The sequence below is a fragment of the Thermobia domestica genome, chromosome 12 (genome assembly GCF_964235325.1).
Source record: "Thermobia domestica chromosome 12, izTheDome1.hap1.1, whole genome shotgun sequence".
Lineage (NCBI taxonomy): Eukaryota > Metazoa > Arthropoda > Insecta > Zygentoma > Lepismatidae > Thermobia > Thermobia domestica.
Window position 1 is genome coordinate 109383996 of NC_137465.1, and position 22207 is coordinate 109406202.

The following is a 22207-nucleotide window of genomic DNA, read 5'->3' on the forward strand; positions in this document are numbered from 1 at the left end:
TTTTCTTCTTAAATCTGGACTTCGCTTTTTTCAGTGTATTACCGGTTAAAATCGTGTTTAATTAAAAGCTCGAATTGTCTACATTTAACAAATTTACTTTATTAATTATTTATTTGTTTTAGTTTGCCCATCAATCAGGGGTGGATCCAGAACGGATTTCTGGGGGGCGGTGGGTTGTAATACTGCTACACTGAGCTACTTTTAAGAGCTCCAAACTCTGGGATGGGTTTTATTTATATATAAAATAAGAAAGTTTCCTCTTCTGAGGGTAGACAATCGCCCCGATCGCCCCTCTCCCTGGATCTGCTCCTGCCACCAACAAACACGCACATACACAAAAAGTTATGCTCAAATCTAAAGCACGTTCACGTTCAGTACTACCATTACGCATTTTGAAATAATTAAATTGAAATAAAACACTAGATTTGTCAGAAAATAGCCTACACACTGATAACATTAACGTGACACATGAGGCATTTGCCTTTTATAAATAGAACTGACGATCGTGGGCTGTGTAAGGTATTATATGGTAGATTTTGTTTATCAAATGGTGCCAACTAATAATTACTTATATTATTCTAGCTTCCGAAGAACTTCAGGATGAATGTCGAAAGAGGAAGAATAAAGATGATGGCAACATGATTGAGATGGATAATTGGAACAAACAACCTAGTGACCAAACTCAGGTAAATTTCTTTTGAATCAATTAATGTGATTGGGTAGAGCTTTCTTAAAATCTCTAAGAATCTGCTCAAAAGTAAGGTTTGCGTTAAATGGAATAGATATTACATAGAGCATGTATTGTCCGTGCGGTTGATAGATGAGTTTCAGTGTTCATAACGTGCAAACTATACAAGATATGATAGGGACAATCACATCTTTGAGTCAGTGATGTCAACTTGGAAACTTCTAAAGTTCCTTCTCGAAAGGCAGAAATTCCCATTTCGCTCTTAAATTCCCCACGTAGCCTACTAATTACAAAATTTTCAAAATTTTAAAATATAGAAATTGAAACTAGCCTACTGTATGTGTCACTTACTTTCTTCAATATGTGAGTGAATTATTAGTATATTCGATTTTCTAAACTACTAATACTATTTTTCTTAATTAAAAGAGACATTGAAACTGTTGATAAAAATAAGTACATTTTGTTATCAGACTTTAGTGTTTCCATCACATTTTTGTTTGGATTATTTAGAGAATTTCGTTGACTCCGATAAAATAAATATATGAAAAATCTTATATATGCTGCCAATTTTGACCAAAATTCTCTATCTATCTTCTAGAGCAATCTTTAAGCTTTCCAACGGTGTTTGTTTCACATCTCTAGTGTACATATTAACCATTTTATGACAATTTTTAATAATCACTGTAACTGAAAAAATGCACTTTTTGACATTTTTGAACACCCTGTATGGAGACACTTTCAGGGGGGAGAGGTAATATTTGGGATTTTTTGATCTCCTACTGTAATAAAGCTGTACAACAATTTTTACAAAAATCTGAGATGGTCAAGTCTGATGACTTGTTAATTTGACATGGAATGTCCCTATACTAAAAATTTAAAATGAAGCAGTAAATTATAACAATATCTGATTGTTACACGTTAAAAATTGAAAATTAAAAACTGAAACAATTAAAACTATACAACAACAATAATTTAATGTTATAAAGATATTTCTGCCAGTTATAAAGATATTTCTGATGAAGATAATGTTAAGTTATTGAAACTGTTATGACATATTACATTTAATAAATAAGTATATACTCTGGTCGGAAAAGTATTAATTATTTAAACTTAGGCATACGTGCACATTTTTTATTTACTTTTTTGTTTGAAAAAGCATGCTTTCCCAGTGGTTTCACATAAATTTTATTAAGATTTTATGATAATGTTCGCAGCTAAACAATGAAAATGAAACTCCTCTATGGTTGGCAGTGTTAATATCGTAATTAACTATTCAATATGTATATATTCACGGATAACTTCGACATACGTGCACCGATTTTCATTATTCTTCTTTTTGTTTTGTTTTGAAGAGTACAGTACTTTTTCTTTTCCAGAGGTTTGTTGTAAACTGTTTGAAGATCTAATGATAGTTCTTCGAAGCTATTCAAAACTCCTCAACGGCTGACGGTGTCATGTAACTTCGACATAAATGCACTACTTCTGTTGATTAACCGTTTGTTTGAAAACGATTATAGTCTTTGGAGCTTTACTATGAAAATTAAACTTCTCACAGCTGATAGTGTTGATACCGTGTGTGTGTTCACGTATAATCTCATATAAACCGATTATATATATATATATATATATATATATATATATATATATATATATATATATATATATATATATATAATTGTTCAAGCATGTTTCGTAGGGAGACACATTTTATAGGAAGTTAATGTCCTACATTATGTTTAGATATCTACAGCTATATCACTGTGGATATTTAGCTAAATGAAAAACTAGAAAAATTAAAGAAACTTAAAAAGAAAAATAACCGAATTCAAAAGCGCACGACCTAACAGAAATTATTATTTTAAATATATGAGGTGACCAAGAAAGCACTAAAAGCAGAAAATAATATTAAAGCGACTAAAAACAGAAATTAATTCTTTACTATTATGTATAAATAGCTTTGAAGTTGTGCCAAGGTAAACGTCGAAATAAATAATATTATTCCGGGAACGGTCGACAGGTGAGCGCAGCGCTCACCCTGGTTTATATTTTCGTTTCAAAGCCGCCCTAGCCCAGATAGCAAAAATGACTTGTAACAAACTTGCAGCAGATTTGCAATTCAAGTCTGGCAAACTTGTAGCAGACTTGTGATGCAAGTCTGCAAGTTTGATGCAAGTTTAATGCAAACTTCCTAGTTGACGCTCTTCGAACTTGCAGCACGCCTGCAGTGCAAGTGTATGGTAAGTTTGCAAAGCAAGTTTCTGCAAGAGGTTTACTTGCACAGCAAGCCTACTGCAAGTTTACACTTGCACTGCAAGTGCACAGCAAGTCGGCAGCAAGTTAGTGCAGATTTGACGCAAGTCTCTGCAAGGATATCACTTGCACTGCAAGTCTACAGCAAGTTTATAGTAAGTCTTCTGCAAGTATATACTTACATTGCAAGTCTACAGCAGGTCTTCAGTGAGTGTAGTAAGTGTTCTGCAGGTATATACTTTTGCACTGCATTGCATGCCTTTTACAAACCGAACATTTACTATATACGAACAATCACACAGTATATTTTTCTGAACAACTTTGTCAAACAATACACTTTTAAAATATAAATTATCTCTACATACTGGGTACTTACGTAATTATCTTAATTATCCACTTGTTTTAATGCTTCACACACTTCGTACCTACTACAAATGGCGGCCTGGCGGGGAGATTTCTAAGATTAGACTTTTGTGCCACCTGTTGGTAGAAATTAGAACTGACACACTTGCTACAAAGTTGCAGCAAGCCTCCGAGGCAAGTCAAATCTAGCAAGTGAAAATCAAATTATGATATTTGCGGGTAACTCTTTCAAAAGGCCTGCAGCAGGTGTACAGTGTACGGAAAGTCTAGCAACTTAAAATCAAATATAGTGAAAAACTTGCTGCAAACCAACATGCTATTAGGGAGTGGGGTCAAAGACTTGAGACGTCGTCTAGCTGTCTCTTGATGTGTCTTGTGTGTGAAAGTCAAGTGTAACCTTTTCATTCTCTTCTGTTGGAGTAGTATTGGCCTTATAAATATGACTATGCGTATTTTATGAGCGCCACGCTCACCTGTCGACCGACGGCGTGAGTGATTTTTCCGAGATCATGGACAACAAGGAGGAGCAGATTCAGCTACGGCTTGCGAAAAACATAAGAAAACGGTACGATATGCTGCCTGTCAAGTGCCAATCTGTGGGAAACACACTGTCAGCATCTTCTGGAAGTGTAATAGGTGACATCAGTACAGTGATGAGACATAGAGTAGAACAGCGTCTTATTGAAATACCTACTGCATGTATCAAGAGACGTAAGTAGAGTGTTTACAATAAAATATTTATATCTTCAATTTCATTAGAAATTTCCAACTCAAAATATAAATAGTATGAACATATGCAGAACATATACTGAAAACTCGCTCTAATTATGTATTTTTTTTTTTTAAGAAAATGTGATCCTTATGTGATAATGACAATAAAAATGTTCTTCTATGCGACAATTATAATCAACTAATTGTATTGTTTAAGGGATAACAGAAATTGATTTCATAAAAAACTTTGATAATAAAAATAGATATAACTTGTAATAAGAAATGATTTTATATAAACGCATTATAATTTTATTTGCGATTTTATTTTAATAATAATAATAATAATAATAATAATAATAATAATAATAATAATATTAATAATAATAATAATAATAATACATCAGAAAATGTCAACATATAGAAAGGTGTTCAAAATAAATTCCATATAAAGTCATAAACAGCTATAGAAACGATTATACAAGGTCTGTATGATAAGTAATGAGACTCGCCGCGCCTCGGCGCGCGTGTCGCTGGAGCGGGTTTGTCGGTGATGGAGGATGTAGGGGGGGGTCCGAGCAAAGCAACGCACCGCGCGTCAGTTGGCTCCGAGCCTTAGTGGAGCGCGGACAAGCCTTGGACAAAGCCCTTGTGAACATTCTTGTCACGGCGGAAAATCAACAAACATGGAGGGTTCCATCGAACAGCGTTATGCGATCAAATTTTGCGTTCGCCTGGGGAAAACGGCTACTCAGACGCTTTCTCTCATCACGGAGGCCTACAAAGAGGAAGCCCTATCCAAAGCCCAGGTGTTTCGTTGGCACAGTGCGTTCCGGAACGGCCGGGAAAGCGTTGAGGATCTGGAGAGGGCTGGACGCCCGACAACAGTGACTACGGACGAAACTGTGGCAAAAGTGAGGGATCTCCTGAACTCAGACCGTCGATTATCGTTGAGATTGATTGCTGATGAACTCGATATGAACCACACAACAGTGCACAAGATTGTGACGGAACAATTGGGAATGAGAAAAATCTGTGCGAAACTGGTGCCGCGAGTGTTGACTGACGAACAAAAGCAACGACGTGTTGATTGTTGTCAGGAACTGTTGAACCTCATGAACAGTGACCCTAACTTTGAAGATGACGTCATAACAGGTGACGAGTCGTGGGTGTTCCAGTACGACCCTGAAACGAAACGTCAAAGCGCGGAGTGGCACACTCCTGCGTCCCCGCGCCCCAAGAAGGCCAGAATGTCGAAGTCAAAGGTGAAAACAATGTTGATTGTTTTTTTTTTGACAATGTGGGGGTGGTCCACAAGGAGTTTGTACCCCAAGGACAAGCCGTCAACGCCGCCTTCTACAAACAAGTCCTTGAGAGACTGCACAGGAGCGTCAAGCGGAAAAGACCGGCGATCGCTAGCCGGTGGAAGTTGCATCACGACAATGCCCCTGCCCACACCGCCTTCTTAGTGACCTCCTTTTTGACCCGGATTGGGGTGGAAGTCCTTCCACAACCACCCTACAGCCCAGATGTGAGCCCGGCCGACTTCTTCCTCTTCCCGAAGCTGAAGCCACGCTTGAAAGGAACCCGTTTTGCAGACGTCACAGCCATCCAAGCAGCCGTGACCACATTTCTAAAGGACATGCCGGCTGCTGACTTCCAGGGGGCGTTTGCAGCGTGGAAACATCGATTGCAGAAGTGCATCGACGCAAGAGGAGAGTACTTCGAAAGCTTTTAAGTCCCTGTACAGATCAGATCAATAAAACAATGTTTCCAGACCTGGTCTCATTACTTATCATACAAACCCTGTATTGTAAGTGAGCGCCGCGCTCACCTGTCGACCGCTCGCGTCACAAATCAACACTCGACCGTTCCCGGGTTAAATTATATTGGGTATTAGTTTGTTTGGCTTGGCACGAGTTCAACAATTATTAATAATGAATTATTTTCTGCTAATCGCTTTATTATTATTATTATTATTATTATTATTATTATTATTATTATTATTATTATTATTATTATTATTATTATTATTATTTTCTGCATTTTAGTCCTTTTATTATTTTCTCCTTTTAGTGTTCTTAAGTCAGCTTAAGTCATTTCACTTTTTTTAAGTTTTTATTTTTGAGTATACGAAAACCATCTTGACCTGGATTCAGGTTATTTTGTGGTATTAGCTACTTTGTTGAGAACCGGCCCTTATGTTCTAAGATGGATCGAAACAGACTAAAACGGAAAATCACGAACACTTAAGCTTAGCTTTGATTATAAACAACTCTTTTGTTTTTGCAAATACAATTAAGATTTCTTGTTTAAAGAAGACTTGGAGTTTCCTGTTTACTAAAGTGCAGAGAAAAATCAAAGGTAGCATTTTTCAACAAATCAGAAATGTTTTAAAAATGTACCACGTTCGGAATTGCCCCAAGTGGTCCGAGTAATCCCGAACATTCTGTTTACTTTAAATTTTACTTTTTGAAAGAAGCAAAATGCATTAAAATATATTAAAAATAGACCGTAATTTAGTATTTAAATCTTTAATAAGAATTATAATTACAAATTAATAAATATATCAAATAACAAATATAGCAAACTATTCTAATTAATAAAACTAATGACGTTTATTACCAAGACATGATCTATTTTCAAAACCAATTTCATTAACGTATTACTTACTTTTCAATAAAAACAACTATTTAAACATTTTTTTATAATTTATTTCACACCATGTGGCGATCCCAAATACTCTGGGGTAATGGTAAACATTCTGTCTGGCATTTCCCCATAAGACGCCATTTTATTGTTATAGTTGAAATTAATTGTCGACTGCATACATGCTAGTAAGATTACAAAATCAATGCTCACATATAGGGGAATATATAACCTTATCTGTAACAATGTAGATAAGATAAGAGCCAACTTATCTTGCCCAGATTGTTGGGCAATTGCCCAGATCAACTTTATAAGTGAATCGAGAAAAACAACAAAACGTTTTCTTCCTGGCAATTTACTCAACTGACTGACACCAAATTTATGCTACACTTTTCTAGGTCTTTTCCCTAGCGTGCAGCAAAATTGTCTGTTTTCTAACAAGCTTCCTTGGGCGTAAACTTGGGTGTTCGGCATTACCTCTGTGTTCGCGAATACCCCGGTTTCCCCTATATCTATCTATGAATATATATAACTTTCCTTCCTTCTTTTGTCTTTTTTGAACTTTTACTAAGGGAAGTCGTCCCTCGAGTTCCACCTCATTTTCACCCGCTTTTGTTAATGCATGTAATCAATCAAGACGCTGTGATTGTGCGTAACGCCTGTGTTAGTTTTCAATAAATAAATACATGCCGCATTTAACACATTTCTCACGATTATCTCAATTTATTATCATATCTCTTAATGTTAGGAATCTTCCAGTGTCTAATACATTGTGTTTATATAAAGTAACTTGCCATTATAATAAAAACTCTCCTTTGTCTCCAAATGAATTATTCTCGTAAACTTGTACATTTCGCCGGATGGAGTAGGTAATTCTATTGTATTTTGGCACGAGTACAGACAAAAGTAATCATACATGCGATTATAATATGTGATATGTAAAATGGAATGAGTCTTTGGGTTATAAAGCCAAGCAATGGGTCTTTGGGTTATCAAGTATGACAAGAAGATAAATACACTAACCTTTTTCTTCATTGTGAATTTTCCACTCTCCATAATAAATTTTGAGGAGGTGGTTAACATTTATGAAACATGGCGTGTTTATTTTTTTTTTCTTTTCTTGAAAATGGCTCATACTGTTGGTTGTTCAAACTAGTAAAAAATAAAGGAGTTAATTTATGTATAGATGCTCACCCTCTCTTCACTCACACCATCAAAATGACCTGACTCTGTTGTGTAAAGACAGAGTATCTTTTAATAATCTTAGGAGGGTTCAACCACCATTTGCAGTATATTAGGAATTGTTATTGTTGAATGTTAGAACAATACAATAAATTTACATACTATTACGGTAAACCTTAAATGTATTCTAATATTACTGAATTTCTATCTAAACTCATTAAATTGTAAGTATAAAAACAACCAAAACTTTTACATCATATACAAAACATTTCAATTTTGTCTTATAGGTTATCTTGAAGAGAAAAACAACTTTGAAGTTAGCGCAGAAAACACTGATTCGTCGTCCTGTTCCTCCACCACGGAGAGTAGAACACGAAGACGTGCAGCAGCCTTTATATTTAAATGTTCAACATCCTGGGTAAGTACGTAGATGTTTTTAACGCAATATTTGCAACATTCTTCAATGAATTTAGAAGAAATAGAAGAGAAAGATGTAATTAAAAAAGAGTTCGATAGGTGAGTCGCTTTTTAACACTTCATTAAATATATATATGGGATAGCCAAAATTATCCGGATTCCGGAAAATTTCTTTTCCGGAATCGGAAATTTTACTTTTCGGATTTCGGAAACATTCCGATTTTGGAAAAATCCGGATTTCGGGAAAAAATCCGTTTTTTTCAATTTTGGAATTTTTCCAAAATCCGGGATTTTTCTGATTTTACTTTCCGGATTCCGGAAAGTAAAAATTCTGGAATTGGCTATCCCTAGCTAGTAGGTGTTAAAATAAATATATACTGTAACTTGTATTAGTTTCATGTAGTTCAATATGTCTTATCACTTAGGCAGAGAATTGCTACTGCAGTTATTTACTGCTTTATGAGAAAGGTGTTATTTTCACACACAAAAAGGGCGTCAGTATGTCTGAAACATTATCGCTTTCTCACCTGCAGCTGATCCAAAGCTCTGCAAACTACTTTCTAACCAGACGAAAGGCAATGAAGGAAACCTTCAAAGCAAACCTTCCACAACCATTCTGATAACATTCACTTATTGTCAATATTCCTACGTACAGTAAATACAAATTTAGGTAGGAGGGTAGATAAACGGGCCTCGGAGTTTCGGTTCAAAATTGATCACAATGTGTTCCTTAGATCCCAAATAGTATTTCTTAAAAATTTCAGACCGCGGAAACTTCAAAAAGACGCCCAAAATTACGATAGAATTTACTATATATGGGCAGGGTAGATAAACAGGCCCCTGGAATTTTTCGTTCAAAATTGATCGCAATGTGTTCCTTAGGTCCCAAATACTGTTTCCAGAAAATTGCAGACCGCGGAAACTTCAAAAAGTTGCCCAAAATTGCGATAAAATGTAGCGTCTATTACCACGTACAGTCAGGGTAGATAAAAGAGCCCATCGGTTTTGGGTTCAAATTTGATCACAATGTGTTTTTGATGTCCCAAATAGTGTTTTCAGGAAATTTCAGACCGCGGAAAGCTCAAAAAGTTTCCCAAAATCACTGGAGAATGTACCATTTATAAGCAGGGTAGATAAAAGGGCCCGAAGATTTTCGGTTCAAATACTGTTTTTACAAAGTTTGCTCAAGAATACGATGGAATTTACCACCTAAGGGGGGGGGGGTAGGTAAAAGTGTCCGAAATCGTTCGATTGCAATTTGATCACACTGTGTTGTTCAGATCTCATATTTATAGTGTTTTCTTAAATAAATAAATCAAAATATGAAATAAAGTAAAATAAAAATAAAAACCGTGAAAGCTAAGAAATGCAGAAAGTTTGGTTATAATCCATTATACGAGATGCAGTGATACCACCAAGAATTTTTTTCGAAGTGGGGAAAAGACCGATATACTTTGTAGCACATGTGCGCATAGTACAACTATGAAACTACTATTATTTACGCATGTATCGTTGTTAATTTCGCTAAACTACAGAAATCTATCTAATAAGCATGTCTTGATATGCACGTCAAAGAACTGAACACTTTTCGAAAGTCCAAGAAGAGCAACTGCCTCCTTGCCTTTTGGTTCGGATAGTTATATGTATGACTCATCTGAGATAATGAAGAAACCCTGCGTTTCTTTTGATGCAACTTCATCTCATTGTGAAGATGATTGTGATGTCTCTCAATGTTTGCAGAAACTGTTTGACAGTGAAAATGCATAATTTGCTTAGGAACATTGATCTTTGATAGCATGATGTTGAACTTTGTGCAGTCTCACAAACTAATTGTGATTTCAAGGAACTTCTGTAAATTTTGGACTAGTTTACTTTAAATGCTGCTTAATATATATACAAATGAGAAGTTTCCTTGGTGGAAAAAACTGCTTGTATGGACGACTCCAAAAGTTCATTACCATCTGCAATTCTCCTTTTCCTGCAGTAGTAGAAACCCAAAAAGCAGTATCGTTCGGTTGGTTGAGAATTAGAAAGGCGTTGGCCCAAACCTTAATTTTAATACAAATATATCAGTGTGGCAAACTGCAAATAAGGGAATAAAATAAATTGTTAAGAATGACGAACATCGTGAGGGAAATGGATGACATAAAAAAGTTAAAAAATGATCTTACTTAAGCAGTTCAAACAAGATGAATGGTTATAAATAAGTACCAGAGGAAAGCAGTTTTTTTCTTTTTTTTAAAAAAAAACCTCGTAAATAAAGAAAAAATGGTTACATAGTGTAAAGGTTTAATATAAAAGCCTAACAGCACAACAACGAAAATCCACAAGAAACGAAGAGCCAAACACAGACTGAGACACCATTAGCGTAGCAGACTTGCAGGCCTCCCATGCATGATAAAGTGATGGGACCCTAGTTATAAATCAAATTATTATTATCATTATTATTATTATTATTATTATTATTATTATTATTATTATTATTATTATTGGAAACTCGTTTTCTTTTCAGAATCTCTGATTCTGCCTAAGAGCATGTCTGCATATAGCGGTAATGTGTGCGCTTGTTTCAATTAGCAATCCCAAAGGCCAAAAGGGATGGAAATCTCTGAGAGGGAGGAACAAGAAACCTTCTTATGAATTCTAGGTCAAAGTTCGAAGCACTTGTTTTGACAGATGCTTTTTTCTTTTTTTCGGGAATAGAAAAGATTCTGCTCCTAAGAAATTACAGTATATAATACTGCAAATTTATAAGTGGATTTATTTACATTGCAATTTGTGGTAATAAAGAAATTGTCATTAGAAAACATTATTGTAAAAACTAAGTTTTTTTACTTACACTATCTCAAGTCTTAGGATTCCCCCTATACCTCGGCCGCATCTTCGTACATAAATATCGAAAATTTAGGATATGGAATATACTTGAATCAACAATCAAAATCTAAATGTGTTCTTCCATTTCCGTACCTAAGGCTCAGGGGGAAGGGGGTGAACCCGAACAAACATTTTAAGCCGAAAAAATGTTAGAATAAAAGTAATTATACTTCCCTCTTAATAGAAAACTATTAGTAAAATTTATCTTTTACCTCTGTTTCTGATTATCATAGTACTCATATTTTGCATAGTATAGCACTATACTCTGTAATTTTTCACAACTAAGCAAACCGGAAGGTGAAACGTCTGTGATGTTGACGTGGAATGTTCTACAAAATAATCATTGCTCTTATTTCTATCAGTAATTTTCACATAGACGCAGAACTACAAGGCTAATAGAACTGGAAATGAGAGATTTAATTCCTTTTTTTTCTCAGACTAAAAGCCTTCTGCATTTTGATGAGACAGTCACTTTCTTTTAAATATGAGTACCCTATCCCGGGCTAATTCTGGTTTCCGGGGTTTCGAAGTAATCGGTTCCCGAAAGTGTAAAGTTTGTCGACTCTCAAATCTCGACAGTTTGTTAAAAGAGATTTCACATTTCATGTTGTTATTTCTTCGTTACAAAACACTTCTGTTTGACTCTATTCAAGGTGAATTACTGAACATATACACTCCGCATACAAGTGACAGCTAACACCTTGCAGCTAGGCCATCCAATATACACCTTATCCCATAATCGTATATGGTAAAGAGACCCCTCTCTCTCCTCTTTCCCTCTCTTCCATATTGAAATCAGCAACAACATGAGCACAATTCCAATTTCAAAATATACATGCATTTGTGTCAATAAAGCGAAAGGATAAAAATGAGGCGAAACGAGAATCATTAGTTGATGTAAGGAGAAACCTAAACATATATCAATGAAAATTGAAACCAATAGATATCTGTTAGAGGTACGGAAGTGGAACAGAGACAAAATGAGATAGAAGAAAAGAAAAGGGAGCATATATAAAAATATTTGATTTAAACGTAGTAAGAAAAGAACATAACATTATAAAGTTCCGTTCCCAGAAATCCAACAACAATATAGAAATAACGTTTGTTTTTTCTATTTTTTTCAGAACTATTCGAATATATAGAGAATGGTTGAAAAATTCATTAAGGTACTTTCGAAATGCATACCAAACTTGGTGGTCAAATTAAATGCTCACTTTTCAGTGAAACTGTAGCGTTCTGAGACACATCTACGAACATGCGAATAGTTTAGCCCACAACCTGTCATTCCGCGTGGTTCGGTTGCAAATTCAGTAGTGTTCATTAAACATACTGATCTGAAATACATTATAATAATCCTAGTAGGTAGCGTAGGGCACACCTTCCATTTCAGACTACTAATGCAAACTGAACAAAAAAGAAGAAAGAAAAAGGAAAGATATAAAAAAGACAGAAAGAAAATTCAATGAGTGCTATTTTACTGCTAAATTTCTATCGGAAAGAGTCTACATTAAAAGTACAAATTGTATCATAATGAAAATTTAAAAGGAAAATTGAATGTTGGTTCCTTATTGACGTACCAAATCTTGCACATTTCACATTTCATATGTGGATAAAGCAAATTGAAGAATTATAGGATGGAAACGGATTTTATGTCAAGTTAATATAAATAAAATATTTCTTGAAAACCAAAAAGGTTTCTATTTTCTAGTCATTTCTCAACTTTTTCTGTTACGAACATCCACTCTCGATTTCACCTATTGCGGATATAACGTAATTCGCAATGATAGAATGAACACGCAAGAGCTGAAACGGGTCATCACAGTGACACGGGGATTCGATTGACACTCAGTAACCCACAAAAAGAGACTTTATTTATTTCCTTTACATAAGGTGTGTGTGTGAGTGAGAGAGGGAGAGAAGAGAACGATGCAAGACATGATAATGAAACGTCAAGAAAGATGGTAGATGGAGAGAGAGAAAGAGATGCGAATATAAATATGAAGCTACTTATCATTACTCTGTATAATGAAGAACGCACATCCTGTTTATTCGGATTCTCGCCAGTGATGCCTTGTAACTTCTACAACCAACATTGATAGCGAATGTTTAATGGGGAAAAAGATTCTCCCTGGTGGGGAATAGAATCGAAATTTTCCGTTTGGAAATCTAGGATGGTCTCTGTTTCCGTTTCTTGTGGATTTTCGTTGTTGTGCTGCTAGGCTTTTATATTAAGGCGGTCTCTAACCCTTGGAGCGCGCTGAGTTTCTCCTATCTAAAGCATGTAAAGTTTGGTCATGGTTATTTCAGGAACTAATATACGTAAAACATTGCAATTTTGGATAAGTATTTCAATGGTTAATCTGTAGAAAATGACTGGTCAGTTTTACAGATTTCTTGTTTCCTTTTGCAGTTTATTTCGATCGATTAAAATTGGCAATCATGCAATGAGACTCGTCGCTGCTAGCCCTAGCGGACTCATTTTTCTTCCTACCTTCTGTCACGTTCATTGTAACTCAAGAAACGTGTCAAAGCTCTGTGTATACTCCTCAACACTGTTTGTTTCATGTTTCATGGTGTAGAATTCACCATCAGTAGTATGGCTGCAGATTTTGGTTCCACAAATGTGGCTGCTAAAACAATCGACTGAAAGAAATGTCTTGTCTTGTATCTATTTCATAAAACAACTCAATTGAATTTTGTTTTGCCTTTCTTAACTGTGTATTATGAGGAGATATAAGTTTGAAATACTAACAATTCGTTTTGGAGTCATTCTATCGCTTCCTGTGCTGTTCCCAATCCAACGAAGAATGAGTCATACTCTTGACTTGCAATGTTTTCCTTTTTTTTCTTTTTATTATTCTAAACGATTGTGTAGGTTACTTTTAGAGTGAGCGGACAAGTTTTGTTACACACATATTGCTAAGTCTTCGAGTTTCGAAGTAAAGAAGAAGACGTCTGTGGCATCCATTTTTGTGCATATTGTTTACGTAAATACTAACTCAGATTTGACAAATGAGCATTATAGAAGGTTCGAAGGTAAGAAGATGAAGAACATGTTACTCTCAGCTTCCGAAAAAACGATCCCTTCAGGGATACGTTCTCAAAAAGTACTAGAAAATCGACGAGAATCTGAAATGTACACGTAAGCAAAACTTAAGACTGCTTCTTTCAAGTATTGGTGCGATTTAAATGGCTAGCTTACGTGTGTCATCTTCAAATGGCAAGAAAACCATAATTTAGTTATTCAAACTAGTCTGTGGTTGCAGCCACATACTTTTGCCATCTCTGCCAACAATTAAACTCCACCACGAAACAAGTCTGAAACCTGCAGTGGGAGATCAGATCTCCCTTCTTAGTAGCTATCATGTTACTACTAACTGAAATATTGAGCAACTGTACAGGTCGGGTAAATACTAAGCCATATATAAGTGTTTCGAACCCAGGATATATATATACAGAGAGAAAGGGTCATCGCTGGTCTAGATCTACCACGTGCATATTAGGTCCACGAGATTTCGGGTTTGATTCTCGGTAGTGTGAAACGAACTGGCCCCTCAAAAAGTTTTGTGAACGCCTCACTGCCCCTCCCCCTTACTCATATCTTAACTACGCTACTGAAATTCTGCGATGCGAGAAATCCTCGATAGCGCGTTTCCTAGTCATCAGAGAAGTTCTTTCCTGCCAGGGAGTGTTGGCAATCAGTGGAGGGACGTCAGGGGGATAGGGTGGATGAGAAAAGGTTCCATGCTGCTACTCGTGGAGAGACTATAGTATCGTTTGAACAACATGTATTTTCATGCATCATGAAGACACCATCCATATTCATCATTGCTGGATTCATCATCGCTCATAATATAGGCCACCACACTAGCAACAACACCTGCGTATTTTTGAGACCTGCATGAAGGGATGGTTTTGAAACCATTCTGGAAGTTGACCATGATTCACTGTCCGGAACGTTTACAATCCTCGTATCAGAAGTGACAATCTGACAGCAAATCTTCCCGGTTATTCCGTACACTTGGTAACTGAAATCTTTATTGGTGGTATTAATTTATATGGCACCCATAAGACTAAATTTTATACGATAGCGGAAATGCCAAATGTCAGTGATACGATCTATGCCTAACTCGTCTGCAATGGCACAATTTTCTGTGAGTACGCTTCCACGGTGTTCCTGGAGAGCTCATCAGAACATGCTGGTGTTTGGTAGCCATCGACTCATTTTTTAATGTTGTCACCGGCAAGAAATTTCATAAATCAACGGCGTGTGGTAATTAATTGAGCTTCCAGTGAGACCATGTGAAATTTTTTCGCTCATCATTCTCAAATTTCTCACGATTGAAAAAATCGACTCAACCAAAGCATTATCCAATGAAACTGGTAGCAAAAAATACCAAAAGTGTAAGCGATATAGTGTTCCACAAGATTTCGAAAAGGAATCTATTCGCTAAATGTTGTACAAAAGTGTTTGAAATTAAATGAAATTTTTAGCTTTATCCCACGATTATGCCGTTTAGGCTAAAGGAAGTGGATGATTAATGAAAGTGAATAATCGTGAAAGAATTAGTCGAATGAGGTTGTGGGAGGAAATGAAAGAACCCAAAGAAAACACGGATATAATGTTACCCGCCACAAACACACATGGTCTAGGATCGAACCAGGAACCCTGAATAATAGAGGTGGGCGCTCTACCACTAAACCGCCTCAGCCCCGGGAATATTTGTGTATGTTCATTGTCAAAATTAGATATTTGTTATCAATATCGATTTGGTGAGTCACAAATCGAGTACAGGAATATGTGGAACATAGGCAAAACAGGAACTTTTGAAAACCCTGATATTTACATTTAGTCGAATCAAGACAGCTCTCTCAAATGTGACTTGCAAATTTTATCATTATTTCTGTATACTTTCTCGATTTACACTAAAAGTAAATTATTATACTTATTAATAAAAATAATGCATGTAAACTGAATTGGTACAAGAATTTCCCTCTATACCTTTACTTCAGAGGTGGGAGTGTACGAACAAATTTTCGTAAAAGAGAGAACGTTTGGAACACATACACAATAGTGTATGCAGTATATAAAATAAACTTCACTTCACAGTTGAGGAAAATAACAAAATTGTCCAAAAAAGTATAAAGTTTTTCAAATGGATATAATTATCCTCAGGGAATGAGGACGAAAAGTGAGCAAACTTTTTTTTTTTTTTTTTTGCTCAAGTAGGCCAATCAAGTAAATTTTACTAATCTCAGAAAACCTCCGCTTTATTTTTACCAGATGTGTGTTAACGATATCATAGTAAAGTCTTCTGTAAAGAGAATTTATACAAAACTCTCAACTCCTCTTTGTTTCTTTCTCGAGAAATTCGTCAGAGTGGTCCCCAATGTTGTCAATTTTCTCGGGAAAATTATGGATTTCTTATGCAAAAACAGTGCTTTGGTGGAAAATAAAAGAAGTATGATGTTATCCAATAACTAGCGAAATCTACTAATTAGCACATAATCGCAAACAAACAAATATAGTATTTGTATAGTAGTGCTATTTTACGTTTTTCTGGTGTAAACAAAGTGTGTTCTCTCTCACTCAAGCTCAGATGATCTCAAACACACATACACACACACTAAAATATGAATGAATTTGGTAATTCTCGTGTAGGGAGAGAGAGAGCAGTGAATGCTAGAATACGAACCGAGCAAGAAGAAAGCAAGAAATAGCGAATACACATCAACGAAAGTAATAATTGCTATTGTGCGCGAGTGATGGAATTGAGTTGATTTTAACTTCTCGTTTAGCAGATAGATTATATGAGACGCGGATCTACTGATTAACCCTTAGAATTAATGGGTATTTTAAGCGAAAATTCCATATTTTTACCTAAGCAAGTATACTGTATCTTGGTTCATAATTGTAGTAGGACAATAATTATGTCAGTTGATTCGTTTGGGACCATTCTTTCATATTCCGTAAAAATTAAGACTCATATGAGGTCCCTTAAAGAAGCAATGTTGCCAAACGTAAGGAAATTGGTGTATTTTTAGGAAAAAAAATAATGTAAAGAAATGGCTTTCAACACTGCTTTCATGCTGTAGAAAAATAATGGAAAATGTTTGCTGGACTATTGCTAATCTATCCTGCAAGTATTGCAAAATTCTAGCGAGCACGTACTAAAAAAAATAATACGTGAAACCGAGATATTATAGGGTTATTTTCGCCACATAAATTATGTTGCAATGAATGCTTACGCATAACTCGAGATATTGTAGCAGGGTAATAATTGATACCTTGTTGGATTCGTCAGGGATCATGCTTTCATATTCCGTAACATCGAGACTCATATGAGGTCTCTGAGGAAAGCAGTGTTGTCAAAAGTAGCGAAAAATCACCTATCGTTACGAAAAACATACATAAAACAAATGGCTGGCAACACTGCGATTATTTATTTCACAGCTTGGTAACACTGAAAATAGAATATAAACATCGCTGTATCGTAAAACGAGTGCTAACTGAAAATCCTCATGTGTTTTGCTTTGATCTGCGTAAAAGCCTGTAAGAAATGAGTCACAGGTTTATTTTTACCTAATCAACAATAACCTTTTTGGCCTAGTGAACCACAAATTCACAAGGGGAGGGGGAGGAGACAGGGGGTGCTTGGATTCAAGGGTGATAATTTGTTCCTGCCCGTGAAGGCGCATAAAGAAGGTCTCTTTCCTTCGTTACTTCTTTGTTTTCTTTTCGTCAGTGAGAAGGGAGAAAAATAAATTACTTTACACTTGTTTTTCTTTTTAATATATATAAAACCTTCCTTCGACAGATACGGTTATAGAAGAACTGTAATGGGTTTCTTCTCTTTTGTAAATGAAAGCAAGCCACAGGATTTCACGAAAAAAATACACATAATACGATTCTAAGCACAAATGCACTCAACCTTTGTTGTGAAAAATATCACTACAATTATTATTATTATTATTATTATTATTTTATTTTATTTTATTATTATTTATTTATTTATTTTTGTGGATAAATTCGTATTGCTGACAACACTGCGCAGAATACTGAAATAGAAGTGCAAAAAAATCTACACGTTGCCAGAAACCAACGAAACGTTCGTCCTGTCGTTACAACCTGTGTAATAAATTCTAGAGTCCATGTCTTCATTTTATAGACACATTAATTCTAAGGGTTAACATGGAATCTGAACTACGTAAGTTCCCGACTGGAATCGAACCCAGGTCTTCCACGCCAAAGGCGCGTACGCTAGCTACTTAGCCACGAATGAGCTCTGTGATGGAATCGACTGTGATCTTCGTGATAAGCAGTACATCATAAGAAAAGATTCTACATATTCATCTATAATACAGAGCTAAGTATGACTATAGTATGTGATGTCATTTTCTATGAATCATCCTAACGCGTTATGTCCGAGTCGTGCTCGCATGTTCAATATAGGGGCATGTCTATAACGAAAAAAGCTACCACATTTAGATTCATAATTATCTGGATGTTCATAAACAATAATAATAACGTGAAATTAATATTAATATTTGTACAATTTTCATGCGATAGAAAATTTATGAATGTTCTACACTCACAAGGAGAAGGCAGACTTTGGTAAGTGAACTTCGGGGCCATTTTTTGCGAGGTGGTAATGCACATTTAAAGGGTTAATATTAAAAACTGGGAGAGCGCAATGGGCAAAAATAACGGAGAAAAACCGTCTTCTACTGTATTCAAAAAGTTTTCTACTTGCCGCATATATCATACGACACGCAAGTTTATCAGCTGACGACGTGGTAGAGTGAGAAAAATATGCGACTCGTATAGAAAGTGTCCCGGGTTAGATTCCTGTTCGAGTCAAACTTTGTTTCGTTTTTCACATCACCCAATGAAGTAGCCATTTGTAACTATAAGTAAAATATTCATTCACCATATGTTTATGATTAATTAAACAATAGAAATTTTCAAATCACTTCTAAGCTCTATCAATGTTCCATGTTAACTAGCAAGAAAATTTATTCTACTCCGTAAATATACTGATATCGCGAGTTATATTATGGTTACGACAGTCGTTGTGTAATAAATGTTCTTGACGCTTCGTGTCTACGTCTGTTGACAGTGTGCGAATTACAAAGGAGGGGGAAATCCCCTTTGCTAATACTGGATGTTGCTATAACCAAAGGAGATTTTCCCCTCATCCCCCTTGTAATCGGCGGGATCGAATTCCACGTTAATCAGTAGGTCCCGTCTCATATAGCCTCGCTGCTGAAAGGGACGTTAAACTCAAAATCAACACAACAGATGTAGACACGAAGCGTCAAGAACATTTTTTACACAACGACCGCGGTAACAATATTATTTACGGAATAGATTAAATTTTATTCCTAGTTAACATGGAATATTGAAAGACACGTGATTGAAAATTTCTATTGTTTTAATTCATTATAAACATATTGTGAATTAATATTTTACTATAGTTATAGATGGCTACTTTATTGTTAGAAGCAAAAAAAAAAAAAAACAAAAAAAAGTCTGACTCGAACGGGAATCGAACCCGGGACCCTATGCACTTGAGTCGCAGAATCTTCTCACTACGCCATGTCGTAACTTGACAAAGTTGTACGTCGTACGATATATGCGACGAGTAGAAAACTTCAAGACTGTTTTTCTTCGTTATTTTTGGCCATTGCGCACTCCCAGTTTGTAATATTAACTCGTTAAATGTGCACTACCACTTAGCACAAAAATGGCCCCGAAGTTCATTTACCAAAGTCTGTCTTCTTCTTGTGTCACAAAAAATATATTTTCGTTCTGCTAGTATTTCTTCACACGAATATTCTCTCCCTCTCTGTATATATATATATAATTACACAAAATATTATTCACATGTGCATGTTAGTGCAAGATCTTATTAGTGGACGCTATGCGCGTCCAGTTCGATGTCCTGTTGGAGTAATGGTACCATTATTCTTCAATCCTCTTGCTGGGCTAGTAAACATCCGAACATTGGCCACCGGACTTCGAGATCCTATGCTTTTAGCAAATTTGTAATTTGGTTAAAGAAGATATCGTGAAGAAACGAACCCAGACCTTCCTAGGCCTAAATATCTATAGGAGTGGAACTACTGATGCATCTACTTTGGGCTCACCTGTGAGACGATTTGTATTACTAACTGAATCGTTCAGTGCCAGTCACGTTCTAGATACAAAACTGTGTTACGTAGCATTCTCGGAACCGAAGCACGGATTCGAATCCCGGTGCCCTATTTTTCCAGCAGCCTTCGTATAAATATTGATCTTTGTACAATTCCATTAATAATCTTTTTAGAAGACTACGAAAGTAAGTACTCAAAGTGAAGATAATAGAATATAACTAAAATAGGAAACACAAAATTCCTGTTCTTCGACAATTAATACTCTTGAGTAGGAAACACCAAACTCACATTCAATGCTTTTGCTTGCTGTCGAACTCTCTGGAATAAATAATAAAGAATGAGTAAGTATTCCTGTACTGAAAGCGGAAGTGCTGTAGGGATGCGTGCACAGACAACCACAACTGGAATTCAGAGTTGAGTTGATTTTAGTTTAGCGTCCCTTTCAGCAGCGAGGCTATATGAGACGTGGACCTACTGATTAACGTGGAATCCGAACCACATGAGCTCCCGCCGGGAATCGAACCCGGGTCTCCCACGCCAAAGGCGCGTACGCTAACCGCTTAGCCACGGAGGAGCTCAACTGGAATTCAGAAGTCAGCTATCGAACTGCTTGGACAGAAAGCAGCAGTTATGCAAGGAAAACAGTCGTGTGTTCCAAAACTCGGGATTTGATTGAACAGAAATCTGAACAAGTTGCAGCGGAAAATGAACCAACATCCAGGCCTCTCAACTCGATATGCAGCCACATAAATGAACGTCAATCAATCACTTAATAATCAGAATTAAGTGAAAACTTCATATTGTGACAAAAACAAAGCTCCATTATACAAAAAAAGATCAGGCCTCAAGAGTAAGACGGACCGCAAGAAACTGAAAAAAAAAAAAAAAAAAATGCGAAATCAAGTAATGAAAAATTTATCATGGGCGATGAAACGTGTCCCTTGTGGTCCGTCAGTCTCTGCAGACAGTTCTGGAATGACATTCCTGGAGTGAAAATCTCTGGAGACTGCAAACTGTATTTACAAAAAACGAAATTCTTAATATGGCAAGCAGTGAATCTGTAGTCATGAAGAGGAGTTTGAACGGGGGTATCTACTTAAACAATATTCTAAAAGACTCCTTTCTACGATTTGTGTAGTCGCATGTTGATACACAAACTGCTCTTCTGGCTTGACTTAGCCATAAGTCGTTACCAAGTCTGTTCACGCGTACTGTTAGATTAGAAGATTGACTTTGTGTAGTGGAAAGACAATCCTCTAAATGTGCCTCAGTGAAGACCAATTGTGATATTCCGTGCGCTTTGCGAAACTGTAATACATGACATCGAGTAGGCCTGCAGCGATGTGACAGCATGAAAATGTATGTGGACACGCATTTCTAAAAGGATGGCTGCACCACGTGAGAAGAAATTGTTTAGGCAACCTGCGACTGGCTGGTCAGCAAGGTGTTGATGCAGTACTGTATTCAATGTAAAATGTATGTAATGAAGTGCTTTGCATGAATCCTCAGTTCTGTTACTCTTCTTTCTCCAGTTTTCCTTTCACTGCCATTCCTCAGTTTGGGACAAATATTAACTCATCCTTTAGATTCCTACATTTTTGTCTAAATGACTATATTGGCAACGTGATAATGCTGGCTCAGTAATTGATAAAGATGAATATGGTGCTTTACAAATTAATAGTTTTGCGTATTAGTATATTAAATAGCTCAGTAAGTTTCCAGATATTCTGAACAAAAGCGTGGTTAACAACCTTAGTATACAAAACTTAATAATGAAACTAAATTTAGAAACGATTTTATATTTTTTCCGACAAGAAGGATCTGGCTTTCTTCTTGAAGTTAGTGGAGTGCCACTGCACTCCCACATTCCGCGCGGGAGACCCGGTTTCAATTCTCGGTGGAATTTCATGTGGTTCGGAC

The 22207-nt window shown here is 36.1% G+C and overlaps 1 protein-coding gene across 2 annotated transcripts in view; it reads left to right on the plus strand.

Moving 5' to 3' along the window:
- Positions 1-22207, plus strand: part of LOC145666591 (dual oxidase maturation factor 1-like) — a gene marked incomplete at its 5' end in the record, with an annotated part of 63627 nt that overhangs the window by 40812 nt on the left and 608 nt on the right. Inside the window, 3 exon segments of one of the 2 annotated variants that reach the window (XM_081733990.1) lie at positions 583-686; positions 8128-8258; positions 10770-10904. In XM_081733990.1, coding sequence (XP_081590116.1) covers positions 583-686; positions 8128-8258; positions 10770-10788 — 254 coding nt within the window. 2 annotated transcript variants of the gene reach the window in all.